Source organism: Acromyrmex echinatior, chromosome 1 (assembly GCF_024713525.1).
Source record: "Acromyrmex echinatior isolate Ae372 chromosome 1, ASM2471352v2, whole genome shotgun sequence".
NCBI classification, from domain to species: Eukaryota; Metazoa; Arthropoda; class Insecta; order Hymenoptera; family Formicidae; genus Acromyrmex; species Acromyrmex echinatior.
In genome coordinates, this window is record NC_141852.1 from 7,981,889 (window position 1) to 7,997,009 (window position 15,121).

Sequence of the window (15,121 nt, forward strand, 5' to 3'; positions counted from 1 at the left end):
TAATAAATTCGCTCACTTTTATAATTTTCACCTCATTTCAAGATACAGAATTGATCCCATGGTTCAGAGTAGAAATTCAGAGGGAAGTATTGGGTCATCTAAAAAGTATCCGCGGTTTTTTGTCACTAGATGTGTGTTGATGGTCATATATCTAGTGACAAAATACCGCGGATACTTTTTAGATGACCCAATATATAAATTTTTTTTATATCAGCTTTCTCACAATATTTTCATAGATATATAATCATATAATATTTCTTTATACAAATATACATTTTTATGAGCCGGTTGTTCCACCTTTTGGTAAATTTTACTTGTGAGGTAAATCTGGTAATCCACGCATGTGATTGGTTAATCTTGCTACTTACCCAACAGGTAAAATTTACCAAAAGCTGGAACAATCGGCTCTAAGTTAATTTATGATTTTTCCTAATTTTTCTATATATATTTTCTTTATTTTTCAATAATTTACAATTTATTTTTATTAATTTTTATAAAGTTTAAATTATTTCATTGCAAAATTAGGTTTATTCGCGTCGCATGTTCTAATATGCTCCAATATGTTCCTACGAGCACTTACTCACTTCAACGAATTCATTGGATTGCGATGTGAATAAATCTAATGAGTTCTGCGAGGAATATTGACAGAGTAAAAAAAGATGAAAAGAGAAAGAAATTTATATGGTAACCGTGGCAACGCTAGGTAATTTACTTATTTCACGCATGAGCACTCCATTTTGGTCAATATTAATATCAAAAGTACCGACAGAAAGTTGCGTTAATGTATATACTGTGGCCTCAGGCTGGGTTCGAAGAGACATTATTAGAGCTATTTGTGTCATTCTATCTTCATCCATTAAACGTGAAACAAAGTATTGATATGACACAAATAGCGTTGATAGCGCGCTCCCCGAACGCACTCTCTCTGATTATAGTTAATGGCAGTTAAGCCCCAGACACAATGCAAAGGAATAGCGATAGCAATAGAAATAATACGATTTCAACCTATTAAAAATTAGATACACTGGAATATGTATTGGGTCATCTAAAAAGTATCCGAAGTACTTTGTCACTAGATATATGACCATCAACACACATCTAGTGACAAAAAACCGCGGATACTTTTTAGATGACCCAATAGTTTCTGAAGGTTGAAATCGTGTTATTTCTATCGCTATCGCTATTCCTTTGCATTGTATCTGGAGTTTTAAGGGCATTCTACAATGCGTTGCAAACACCCGTTGATGTCGTGACAATCAATTAGAAGCGTTAATGATATTATTTATGCTTCTGATTGGTTGTCGCGACAAACGTTTCAACTGGCAACAGTTGTTTGCAACACATTGTAGAATGCCTTTTAATCTAGATCTACAATAGATGTTTTAGGCCCGGTTGCACCAATGCTATTTTGATTTTAAGGGAAACTTAAAACTCTCTCTATCTCGTTTTAAAACCAAAAGAGATAGGGACAAAAAGAATTTTAAATCTTGCTTAAAATTAAAGTTGGTGCAACTGGGCCTAAGCCTTAAGCCGTAAGAAATTGACCAATTACAGTCGAATGCGAGGAAAATAATCGATTGCGATTCGTCCAATGGCTTAAGTTTCTTATGGCTTAAGGCTTAAAAATCTGTTGTAGACCGGGCTTAAAGATATGGGAGTTTTCGATCTTTGGTTTTATAGGTTGGTACTATTTGAACGTTTGTCAGTTTTGATTTTGAAAGTAAACAACGATTTAAAATCCGCTACTAGGATCTGTAGGTCTAACGTATGATCGTCTTGCGTGTATCTAACGTTGTCTAACGTTTTGAGAGTTCTGTTTACGTAAGTATTGCTGCTTATTTGAAATAATTATTGCCTTACGTTATTTATTAAGTAGTAAACACAATAAGGAAAAATAATTATTAACAGAATCAATGTAATAAGTTCAATTTTTGAGAACGAGGATAGAAATTGTTTCTACGTGCTAATCTAAGCCTAATTGCATTTGATATGGGTACTAACTAATAACTTTCTATTGAATTGTCTTAAATTTGATAATATGTGTAAACACATATACATGTATTTAATTGATCATTTTGGTGATATATATCAATTCACATATATCAATTTAGTATGTCATTCTTTAAATACATTGCTGAAATTAAGATAATTTAATAGAAAGTTACTAGTATTTATAGTAGTTACACATAGTAGTTACACATATCAAATGTTCAGTATGAACTAAGTTAACATATCATGTTTCTGTATAATTATTTTGAAAAATAACTTGAAATTGTATGTTATATCTACAGTTTATTGAATATTCTTAAGTTTTTTTCTTAATAAAATTATATGACCTCTTTATGAAATATAAATAACCTGAAATTTTGCATTTATACTCCTTGATTTTCATTTGCAGGAGTTTTTTATAATAATTAGTTGTGATCATTAATATCATGGGCAATTATGCGAATAAATTGTTATTTTATACTAACGAAAGTCAAAAGGAATGTAATGAACATCAAATGGTTGTGCAACAAGCAACTATAGAAGATAACAACATATGTACACCAATATTATCTGAAAAAAGAGTGCTGGGTGATCCACGTTCAGTCTCAGCAGGAATTAGAAGAACTCCTATTGAAGTAAAATTTTATTAATAATTTGATTGTAGAAAAAATTTATGAATTATTTATATGTTTTTCTAATTTATATATTCTTTTCGACATTTAATATATAACTTAATATTTTAATAGATTAAATATATTTCAAGTGGAGAAAATAAAAAGACACCAAGCACCATGTCAAAATATTTGCAGAAAAAACAGTATCTTGAAACAGATATGTATGTAGTGATGCCACCACTAACACCTAAAAAACATTATATATCAAAATCGATGGACAGCGATAAACAGTCAGATTTTGTATGTTATTTAATATTTAACTCCTTTACAAATTTTTCTTATATATATTGAATAATTGGATTTATAATATGTTTTGTTTAAATGTATGTATTCTGATATCTTTTTTAAATAACTAAGTTATCAAGATCTATATGACTTAAACAAAAGTGTTCTAAGTTATTTTTTTAATGTTTTATCTTTTTAAATAGAATAATATATTTCATTATAGTTTTGTAAGATATGACCGTTAAAAATTACACTTATTGACACTTACACATTATTGAATTTCTCAAGACATCTTACAAAACTAATAAAATATATATATATATATATAATTTAAAAGATAAAAAGATTATTTAAAAAGATTAAAATAAAATAATTAAAATATTCTTGAGGTTTCCACGGGTGCTTTCTATAAAGATTATGCGTTTCGCGGGTTTCCTCCGTGTCCGGATCTATTCTTGGAATGCCAACAGCTCAGTATCAAGCTGCTCCTCGCCCTGATGAAGTGGACTGCAAGGTTCACGAAACGTTGGCATCCCAAGAATGGATCTGAACATGGAGAAAACCCGCAAAACGCATAATCTTTATATAAAATAATTAAAACTTTTATCTATTTAATTGTACATTATTATATAGATTAAAAAATTTTTTTTATCTCTTTTTTTTAATTCAACTTTAAAAAAACTGAGTACTCTTAAATACTATTAGGTGTTGGAATTAATTCGTAGCGTTTTACAAGTGATGGGAAGTACTTTCATTAATGTATTTTTTAATGCTCATGTGAAATAAATAACATTCTTTCATTAAAAAACGCTACGAATTAATTCCAACACCTAATATATGATTGGCCTTTCAGATTCTAAGATTTCTATAATGTTTAATAAGCAAAATAAGAATCTTATGCATATCTTATACAAATAAAGTGTTTTAAATCTTATAAACATACTTTATTTGTCCATTGTTTAAAAAGAAAAAATTTAATTTATAATATGGATTTTTATAGATTGATGTGCAGGATTCGACACCAAATGTTAATGTAGCAAAGAGTTCAAAAATAATTACGCCAATAGATAAGGAACGCTTTATAATTTTGGGATTAGATCCTAGATCTCCAGCTGCAGATTTTGACAGAACTCCTATCTTAATGCCAAAATCTCTTGCGTTGATAAAAGCACGATCACAAGAAAATTTGAGTCATAAAGGTAGTTACGAAGTGGATATTTACAATCCGAAAAATTCTTGTCAGAAGATCGATACAGCAATCCCAATTAATATCCCAGAAACACGATTATCCGATACAGCTTCAGAAAATCTGAAAGCATTAGATACAGAGGAACAGGATGAAGTATCTAGGACAACTCTGGATAATTCTGATTTAAATATCTCCAAAAGTGAAAAGGAAATTACAGTTATTAGAAATCCGAAATATATTAGTGAAAAGAGAAGATCGTTGATCTCGGACAAACAGATAGTTGCTATTGATAATGAAGAAGACAAAAATGAGACAGAAAAACAGGATGAGTGTGAAAATATTGAATCTAATACAAAGACAAGAGATGACGATAAGATTAAATTGTGGCATGATTCATTATCTTCGGAGAAAAGCGTATCAGGTAAGAAGGATGAGAAAGAATTATTGCGGAAAAAAATTTCGAGAGACGATATAATTATAACGTTTGATAAATATACCACGATTAGTACCTCTTTAAAGCCAATGAAGACAGATTTTCGAAAAAAAGGAGACACAAAAGGAAAAAAAAAGAACACTAAAGTAAATGTTAAACTTAATGAAGAAAAAATTTTTACTCTTGAGAACAAACAGGAAATCGAAATATATGAGGTAATTTATACACTATTATAGTACTATATACGTATATACAAAATTATATATGTATATATATATTTGCAAATAATTAATAATTTTTTTAGAATCGAATACCTCTTGGCAATCGATCTAATAACAATCAAATACAAAAAAAATCGCAACAATTGTTGAAAAACAAGACTGCTATTGGAACACAGGAGAATACGCCACCATCTAAGACGTATAGTAGGAAGACTAGAAATGGAACTCAATGGGATCCGAATTCCACGGTCCTCATTTGATTAAAGTGTTTAGATTAGCTGATTTATCTTATGCTTAAGAATAGAATAAAAGTGACAATAAGTGAACTTGTTATTAATAAAATAGTTTAATACACTCATTTCGAAATAAATTGTAAAATAAATTATCTAAATAAACATTTCATATCAGTATTTATTTAAGTATCATGTTTCTGCATTATCGTACGAATTTGAGTTTTTACCGCTTGAATTGAAGACTGAAGATCTTTGCTGGATTGTATCAAAGATATTACACTGAAAAGTACATTTGAAGTAAATTAGAATCGTATATATGTTTAAAATATCACAAACTAAGAAGTTTGCAATGTATAAGATATACAGAATATTTCAAAAAGTATTTGTTAATTTACAGATTGATTTACTATATTTTAATTATTTAATTGCATTAAACTTCATGTACCAACAAGCTTGTTTGCATTACACAGGGTTGTCACAAATTCCTTATCTTAAAATTCCATAACTTTTCCCTGATTTCCAAACAAAATTTTATGATTTTCCTTGATTTCAATAATATTTTGAATTTATGTATTTCCTGATTTGGAAACCGTTAAATATTTTGTTAAGAGATCAATTTAACATAGCAATGTAAATTACTATTCATGTTACTGACACTGCTTGCATTTTTAATTGTGTTAGTAGTTCCAAAATTTAAGCCTCTAATAACCCCTTTTACATCGAGTAAAATTGATATGCGTATTAACTTTTTATTAAATTATCTTAATTTTAGTAATATACTTAAAGAATGATCTAAATTGATACAATACACATCAAAATGATAAATACGCATATCATGTATATGTTTGCATGTATCGCCAAAATAAAGATAATTCAAAGAAAGATACTCGTAGTATCCATATCAAGTGCACGATGTAGAGTGCGTTCCGAAATATACATGAAGCACATGAGATATTATTTTATTTTTCGATGAAGAACAATCCATCATGCGCTTTGTGTGTAATTCGGAATGCACCCAATATCTATCTTGAAAAGAAACGCAAAGCTTATGTGTTGCTTACGTCACAATTTAAATTTAAGTAAGCGTTACGTCAATTCTTGTGTTCAAACTCATACTTATGGATCTAATTATTTACGTTCAACCTCTGTACGAGTAAGTTTTATGCCTAAATTCTAAGCCGAATCATAAGGTTTGTAACATATTCTTGTAAAAATTTTTAAGTGCTTATACCTTTATACAATATTTTTACAGACAGCTTACTAGCCATAAAATTTACTACAAGAAATTTTAAATATTTACGAATAATCATACGTCCTACGATAAATATGCATAAAATTAAAATACTAGTCATAAGTTCTTATAAATTTTACGAAAACACGTTACAAGTTTTACGATTCTGCTTAGAATTGATCCATTAATTCCGAAATTCATCGAAAAGAAAATGTTGCACCTTTTAATTACTTTTTAATTATTGTACATATTTACTTTTTAATTGGTTGTATTATATATATATTAAACTTCTTTAAAGCCAAAAATTTTTTTCTAATTTCCCTGGCTAATTTCCTTTTCAATTTTCTTGATAATTTCCTGCTCTCTAATTTTGTGGCAACCCTCTTACATTTCAAAGTCGCAAAACGTTTTGAAATTTTCTGTATATGCGTGCAAAGGCATCTATACCTTGGATTTTTTATGACTATTTTCTTTTTTTCATTATTAGGCTTTTCCATTAACTTGATTGTGATTTTACTTTCCACTTTCTTTACATTGCAGAATACATTCGTTTTCTCGGAGAAATTTAATCGCGTGATATTTCTAGTATCTATCAATCGTGGTCGAACAACTTTAACTTTGTCAATACAGCGTACTCTGTAATTTTTCTGTTTTTGCACATTTGAATCTAGATTTCTATTTGCTTGTTGACTCCCTGTCTGCATCAATGCCTCAGTCGATTGATACGGCATTGGATACGATTCTGCACTAGACACGGTGCTGCTATTACAACCACTCTTCCAATTTATTGATAAACGAGGTTCGGACACAGGTTGTAGATCTCTGGTTGGAAGTATCCCATTACAAATAGAAGACAATGTTTCTCCAGGATAGAAATATTTAATCCGTTCCTCGGTGAGGGGCAAAGTAGGAGTTTTCTTTTTTCTATGATACTGTTCTCTGCAAATAAATATTTAATATATCTATCTGTTTAACATTAAGATTGTGTCTAATATGTAAGTACCCAGATAACAAAATGTTCCTTGGTATAGAAAGAAAATAGGTGCTTAGCAACATAAGTTTCCCTTCAATTGGCATTATGTTGCAGACATTAGGGTATCTATCATGGAATATGTCAGAATGAATTCCGATCGGAATTATTCCGGTTTCCCTAGAAAATATTAGGTCATTTAAAAAGTATCCGCGGTTTTTTGTTCAATTTTTGAATGAAAAAACCGCGGATACTTTTTAAATGACCCAATACAATAAGAACTCTAGAGAACAATTGAATAATTTTGATTGGAATTCCATTTCGATTTGTTTCCATGATATATGCCCAAAACAATAATAATTTTATTTAGGACAACCTGAAGGCATTATGCAGACAACGATTACTTGTGCAAACGAACAGAAACTATTGCGAAAATTGCAAAATAGTACAGGATACTCAGTTTAATCTGTTCCATTTGTCTACGAAAGATTATGCGTTCATTACCGAATACACCTTATACATGCATTAATCTAACATCTAACTTTAACCGTAATATTTTTTAGTGTTCAACTGTTAGTTTTATTGTTATTTTAATCCTTTATTATTTTCATATTTAATAAAAGTTCTTAATAAAATCTGTATTCGTTAATCACAATCTAAATTCTTAAAGACAAAGCATATATTAAAAAATAAAAATAATGTTAGTAGAAAAAGAATTATAGAAATTTATTAGATAAGTTCAGTATACAGAGAACAGCTTGCTGTTTAGGAAAAAAAAAAAAAATATATATATATATATATATATTAGGTGTTGGAATTAATTCGTAGCGTTTTACAAGTGATGGGAAGTACTTTCATTAATGTATTTTTTAATGCTCATGTGAAATAAATAACATTCTTTCATTAAAAAACGCTACGAATTAATTCCAACACCTAATATATATATATATACAGGGTTGGCCATATTCGACGGAAAGATCTGGCAATACTGTAACTTTTGACAGAGATGTTAGATCGACGTTTCCCATGATTGAAAAAAAAAAAACATCTTTCCGTCGAATATGGCCAACCCTGTATATAACTTAGAGTTTTAAATTTCAATAATCACACTGTTACAATTAATAATGATTATTGAATACTATAATTTTTATATTACAAAAAAGTAATGAATCATCACTTTTCAAGAAATATGGTAATGCGTTACTTTTAAAAATTAATAACGAATAATCATAACACTTATAACTATTATTAATAATGATTTTTCTCAATCTTGAAATACCCAGCAAGTAAAATATTAATCATATACTATACTTGAGCAGAACATTGCTAGCATTAACTTTGTATTAAATAAGCATTAAACAAGAATTAAGATAATTACAACAAATCTGTACATTTTCAACAGCTTTCATTTTGTAATTGTTTGAATGAAATATATTGTTTGAATGATCATAAAACAAAGATTTTGTTATATTTTTGCTAACAAAATTTTTAATAGATACTTGGCAAAAATCTATTAACATGTTTGGCTTTCTAGATAATCTTTAAATTTTTTTATTGTGAATTCTAGTAAATAAATTTAAATTTGTACAAATAAGTAAAATATAATCTAATTTCTATAATAGTAAGAACTCGTTAAAGTTTTTATTATACAAATATGTAAGAATTTTTTCAGACTTTTATACAGTTCGCAATAATATAGAAATGTGCACTGAAATTCGAAGACTTAGGACGAAGGGTGAAAATTTAATATTGCCGGAGAATTAATAATAATATTTAGACATACCTTGGAATAAATTTATCTACTCCTGGATTCATCAACTCCTGTTGAATTCTTTTTATTTGCGTCGCTACATCTTTACGGCGTTGTATAAGTTTTGATTTTGTCTCGTCTAAAGTTTCTAATTCAGGAGCATAACAAACATGCAGAAATCCGCCGAAGAAATTTTTATTATCAATTAAACGCTTTGCTATTCTGTGGAAGAAATGATTTAAATAATTAGATTTTATTCTGTAATTCGTAGATTTTTGTGTAATAAATGTCATTTTTTTAAAACAAAAATATATACCTCGCACTCTGAATACGTGTGTAATGTACATGGTACGTTTCTGTAAATTCTTCTGAAGGATATTCAGTTACCAACTGAATTGCTTTCACATTTCCATAGGAATAAATGAGTTTTCTCACCTCTTGTGCTAATTGCAGTTGTGGTACTCCATGTATTAACAAATGCTGTGATTCATCATTAATTGTGTAAACCTGTTACACAGAGCTAATTTGTTAAGGAAATATGCGAGCAATCGTTTTTTTATATGTGGCTCTTCAAATTAAGATAAGTAAAAATAAGATAAGTAAAAATATAATTTAGAATATAATAAAATTATAAAATTTTTTTTAAGTAAAAACATTTAAAGCAATTGAAATCGTTATAAGATGTACAAATTAAATATAACATCAATGCTTCGTATTAATTATTAATTTCAAAGAATAATTGCTGGAAATATTAATGTGTGCTTTTTTCTGGCATAATTAGATTTTCCAGCAAGAATTGACAGTATTACTAATATGTAACTAATATGTATCACTATAATGAATCATTTCATCTTTATTACAATATATACCAATGTTAAACAATAAAGTAATGCTTTGCTAATGTTATATTATGTCATCTGCATCTCTTGTTGGAAAATATTCATTGTAAATGATAATAAAAATATATCATAACACAATTGAAGCTAAATTAAATATGAAATGCTAATGCCAAAAACGAGTCAACATTGGATGTATATTAAAGTGACCAACTCTTTAAGACAAAGAGGGACATTTAAAAAAATTCAATATTAATTATCATAATTAAATTTTAATAAACATTTTTTTAATAATCGTTAACAAAACACACAAACAATATTATACAGGGTGTCCGATAATTGTTCTGACGGAGTTCGTGTAGAGCGGAGTAAAGTGAGATGGAAAGTCCTCTATCATTTTGCAATATTCACAATAGTTAACAAGATATTAATTGCTAAAAATTGCCGAAAATTGGTCTTCAATAATTTTTTACTCAAATACTATCAACTTTACAGAAAAACTGCAAGAGATAAAAATTGTTTATTTTCTTCTCATAGAGCTCTTTTTTTAGAATTTTTTCAGAACTATTTAATATCATATTTTCTCATGTTGAGAAAATGCAGTACTAAAAAGTTGATAAAAAATTCTGAAAAAAATCATAGATTTCTATGAGAAAAAAATAAACAATTTTTATCTCTTGCAGTTTTTTGTAAAGTTAATAGTATTTGAGTAAAAAATTATTGAAAACCAATTTTCGACAATTTTTAGCAATTAATATCTGTCAACTATTATGAAAATTGCAAAATGGTAAAGAATTTTCTGTCTCAGTTTAGTCCACTCTGACATGTCCACAAACTCCGTCAGAACAATTATCGGACACTCTGTATTATATTTGTAAATAACTAATAACATTTAATGTATAATATGAGATCACAACAAATATTACATCAAGTTACGAGATCATATTTTATTTTTAAAAATTATACTTTTGTACTGAAAGTATTTTATGAATAACATCTAGGTTTGAAAATAAAAAATTATAAAATTTTTCACACATCATTTTTCACAGTAAAAAATTAGATCTCACGCTTACTATTTTACATTTATTATTTTGATATTTAAAAGAAAGACAAATTGTAAGACGTTTAAGTTGAAAGACGCGCTATAGAGGAACAAAGAGTTAAAATTTGAGACTGTTCCTTCTGATTTTGAACAATTGATCACTAAGATGTAAATAAATGTAAATAAATTTTAAATTTATGAAAATCTGAGAATACATATATGTACATACACATTTCCTTAAAAATAAACCTAAATAGTAATAGTTTATGTGATGGAAATAATTATTGTTCTAACTGTAGTTATTAATATAGATAAATATCTCAAAATGTTAACAATATGCTACTGGTTTAACAAATTTAAGCAGAATATTGCAGTAGATTACATCAATTACATTAGCATCAAGTTCATGTTTCAGCAGCAAAGTCTGCCAACATAATTTGATACTTGACAGTAGATTGTTAGCGAAACCTGGTATTATCAGTCCCATTTTGTAACTATTAACTCATTGAAACAGCAATTTTGATTTCTTTTTGGTTTTTATAGTCAACAAATTTGTTTGCATGCGCGCTTGAAATTTTAAAAAATTTTGCATTTAAAATGAAATAGACACATACTTGAGCGTCAAAAAGAAAGAAAGCAAAGATGTTGAGTACAAAATATGTAAACCAGGGATGAAAAGTTATTTTACCGTTATTTTTTAAAACAATTTGATGATGACATTACAATTTTTTATGGCGATAACAACTAACTGAAAACTAAGGTTGGGAACATCACTTTTGAAAAGTAACATTTCCAATCTTAACATTTAATTACGATAACTGTCGTTATCGTCATAAAAAATTGCAATGTCATTATCAAATCGTTGTTTTAAAAAGTAATAATAGTAAAAGTAACTTCCATCCCTGCAAGCAACGCAAAAAAAACCTAATTATATTCTATAATAACAAATTGTATTATGTTAATATCCTACTAACAAAGGCTGCGTTCCGTTTCATGTATGATGTGCACGTTACATTATTTATCCTTGTTATTTACCGAATATTAAACAAGGGTAAATGATGCATCATGCGCATCATACGTGAAACGGAACGCAGCCAAGATTTATAGAAAGTACTTTGCAGAGTCTGTTGAAAACTAAGGCTGGGAACATCACTTTTGAAAAGTAACATTTCCAATCTTAACATTTAATTAACTGTCGTTATCGTCATAAAAAATTGCAATGTCATTATCAAATCGATTATTTAGATATATTATATTTCCTTAATCTCTGTCAAACAGCAAATTAATCCTAATTAAAAATAAGTAAAATAAAATTTGATTTTATTGTAGGATACAAGTCTCCAATACTACCTTGACTGCTGTTAATTTTTTTCCTTGTCTGTAAAGTGGTCTACTTTGACATAATTTTTGTTGCGTATGATGCGGCATATGTACCACTGTATACTTTTCCTCTGACATAATACAACAATATTCCTTTGTCACTTTCTGTAACGATAAAAATGATAGCAAAAGATAAAAGAATTTTAAAAATATTAAAAATTGACATTCAACACAATTTAACATTAATATTAAAGACCTCTAATATTAACCTCTTTCACCAACTCCGATTAATCATGATTTAATCACGATGATACAATCAACGTTAAGGCTGACTACAGTCCCTAGAACTACCAGAGCTGGCCATCCCTCCAGCCTCTCTTGTGATTGGCGTGCCCCACAATGGCAGTATCAATTGAGAATGCACATACATTCATATCACCAATTGAGAGCAAACACACATTTCAGACACGTACACCATTTTTAGGACATGACCAAACTCTGGTGCCTACTGCACACTGGACGCGATAAGCGATGAGCGACGAGTGATATCCAATAAGAGCTTTGCTTTGTGTCGTCACGTGAGCAAAATCACAGCTTTTATTGGATATCGCTCGTCGTTTATCGACGCGTCGTCCATCGCGTCCAGTGTGAACTAGGCATGGTAGTTCTAAACATGCGATTACATGGAGCGCGATACGCGGAACGCGATATAGTAACTAATAGTAACTAACTAGGCAACTAGAAAACCGTATCATGTACCGCCTATTTCTTTCGCTGATATTATTAGGTCATCTAAAAAGTATCCGCGGTTTTTTGTCACTAGAGTGTTGGTCATATATCTAGTGACAAAGTACCGCGGATACTTTTTAGATGACCCAATACATGGAGCGCGACATTACATTTTGCATGCGATTTGCGACATGAGCTAGTGACAAACTCACATCAGTATAAATTTTTTAAAAAATAACTTATTTTTATGCACACTTTATCGATACTCTTATTTTTTTAACAGATTTACTTAATAATCGCATTTAAATCAATTAATTCCATTAAAAAGTGCATAGCAGTGTATAATAATGTGAGTTTGTTATTAGCCCGTGCCGCAAACCGCGCACAAACCGTAATGTAATATCAGCGAAAGAAATAGACGGTACGTGATACGCGATTTCTTATAGCGTTTTCGGCCCAACCGAGTTTGCACTAATCTGGATTGAAGTAATGATGTTTCGTGCTCTCCTATTGGTAGAGCGTGTAATGTCAACCAATAGCGAAACATTTTCTAACCCAAGTTGATGCAAACCTGGTCGGGCCAAAAATGCTTTTAGTTGCCTAGTTAATTATTATTAGTTATTGTATCGCCCTCCATGTAATCGCACTCTAAGGACTCTAGAGCTGATTATCTCTAGGGCTGATATCCAAGGTCCTAAAGTCATTTAACAAAGTACCGCGATGAGAAAATTCATTGAATTAGTATTTGGAGCCAAAATGGCGTCGAAGTGCTATCCTAACCTGATTCTGTTAAAAGATCGGAAATTCATACAAGGATCTGGAAGAAGAAGAAGAATGTGATTTTGTTATTATTAAAAATTTCCGGTTGCTATGTTGAAAATAGGGGGTTTGCATGAAAAAATAATACATTTTTTTGTTTATTATGGAAATATATATTATTATAAATTTATGTATAAAATTTATAATTTTAGCAATAGATAAGTACTAAAAAACTAAAATAAAGTTTAATAATATTGGGTCATCTAAAAAGTATCCGCGGTATTTTGTCACTAGATATATAATCATCAACACACATCTAGTGACAAAAAACCGCGGATACTTTTTAGATGACCCAATATTTGAAATTTGAGAAAACAATTTTGATTGGCTAACAAGTGCACGACGTCACACTAATAAATCGTCTGCAACCGTCTGCTTATGCTGAAAGGCGAAATCTTAAAATTCTCTTCTTAAAAATCTCTTCATAAATTAAGAACATTAAAATAAAATGTCAAACCAACTGGATCCACAATTCATTAAAGTCGATTTAACGAATTTATCACAAATAACTGTATTTATGGTTTGGAAGTATATTGTTAGTGATGAGTGATATAATGCTCCAGAAGTTCGAGGAATAAAACCAACTTTGTAAATATATTTGTATTATTACAATGGTAATTTTTTTCAATTTTATTCTAAGTAGCATAAATAAATATCATAATTAATGCATCTATCATAGATCATCAAGAGAAAAGTACACTGATTCTCTGCTATAGCAGAGTATAATTATGTTAGCGTGAAATGGGAAAATTCTATTTGTACAGTAAAAGGAAAAATCTGTTCCGAACACAGAGTTCGACAAAAAGATTATACTGTAATCTGTATTGTCGACGAAGAAAAAGAAATTGTTCAACGTGAATGCCTGAATGATCAGAAGATTAAAATATTTGAGAGCAATAGTTTAAAAAACAACTAAATTTTTATTTCATAAAAGTAATAATTCAATAAATAGTCGTTTAAATATCTTTATAGAAGTCATTTGCTTTAAAAATATAAAGTAAAAATAAATTCAAGATAAAAATTTATATACGTATAATATATATACATATTATATTATATACATATATTAGGTGTTGGAATTAATTCGTAGCGTTTTACAAGTGATGGGAAGTACTTTCATTAATGTATTTTTTAATGCTCATGTGAAATAAATAACATTCTTTCATTAAAAAACGCTACGAATTAATTCCAACACCTAATAATATATATATAATATATATATATAGTAATACATATTTGTAATAATATAAATATATTGTTATGTGTACAAGTAATTAAGTTTCTATAAATAGAATTCAATTATAGGAGAATGTAAGCATGGTATAGCATTTTTAATATGAATTAATAGAACATATGAGTCTGTATCTCCACAATTGAATTAAATATTATTGGAGAAAATCAGTCTAATACAACTTCAAAAAAATTTACAATTGATAAGATAAATTTTGAATCTGTGACTG

General features: G+C 28.8%; 2 protein-coding genes across 4 annotated transcripts; one reads left to right on the forward strand and one right to left on the reverse strand.

Annotated features, from left to right (window-relative positions):
- Positions 1–1,670: 1,670 nt before the first annotated feature.
- Positions 1,671–5,141, forward strand: LOC105155044 (uncharacterized). 2 transcript variants are annotated; one of them, XM_011070930.2, is made up of 5 exons: positions 1,671–1,821; positions 2,399–2,624; positions 2,736–2,903; positions 3,889–4,725; positions 4,815–5,141. In XM_011070930.2, exons 2-5 carry the CDS (start codon positions 2,436–2,438, stop codon positions 4,989–4,991), a joined length of 1,371 nt encoding a protein of 456 aa, XP_011069232.2. In that variant the 5' UTR covers positions 1,671–1,821; positions 2,399–2,435; the 3' UTR covers positions 4,992–5,141. The 2 variants fall into 2 exon arrangements, with proteins under 2 accessions (XP_011069232.2, XP_087261326.1); XM_087405200.1 differs by lacking the exon at positions 1,671–1,821 and adding an exon at positions 2,148–2,274.
- Positions 5,059–12,538, reverse strand: LOC105155043 (UPF0712 protein C7orf64-like protein). Of its 2 annotated transcripts, none has more exons than XM_011070928.2 (6): positions 12,383–12,538; positions 12,144–12,278; positions 9,232–9,422; positions 8,949–9,137; positions 6,643–7,134; positions 5,059–5,243 (listed from the first exon to the last, which is right to left on the reverse strand). In XM_011070928.2, the coding sequence occupies exons 2-6, from the start codon at positions 12,249–12,251 to the stop codon at positions 5,147–5,149; spliced, it is 1,077 nt and encodes a 358-aa protein (XP_011069230.1). In that variant the 5' UTR covers positions 12,252–12,278; positions 12,383–12,538; the 3' UTR covers positions 5,059–5,146. The 2 variants fall into 2 exon arrangements, with proteins under 2 accessions (XP_011069230.1, XP_011069231.1); XM_011070929.2 differs by having other exon boundaries at positions 12,370–12,482.
- Between the last annotated feature and the right edge of the window lie 2,583 nt (positions 12,539–15,121).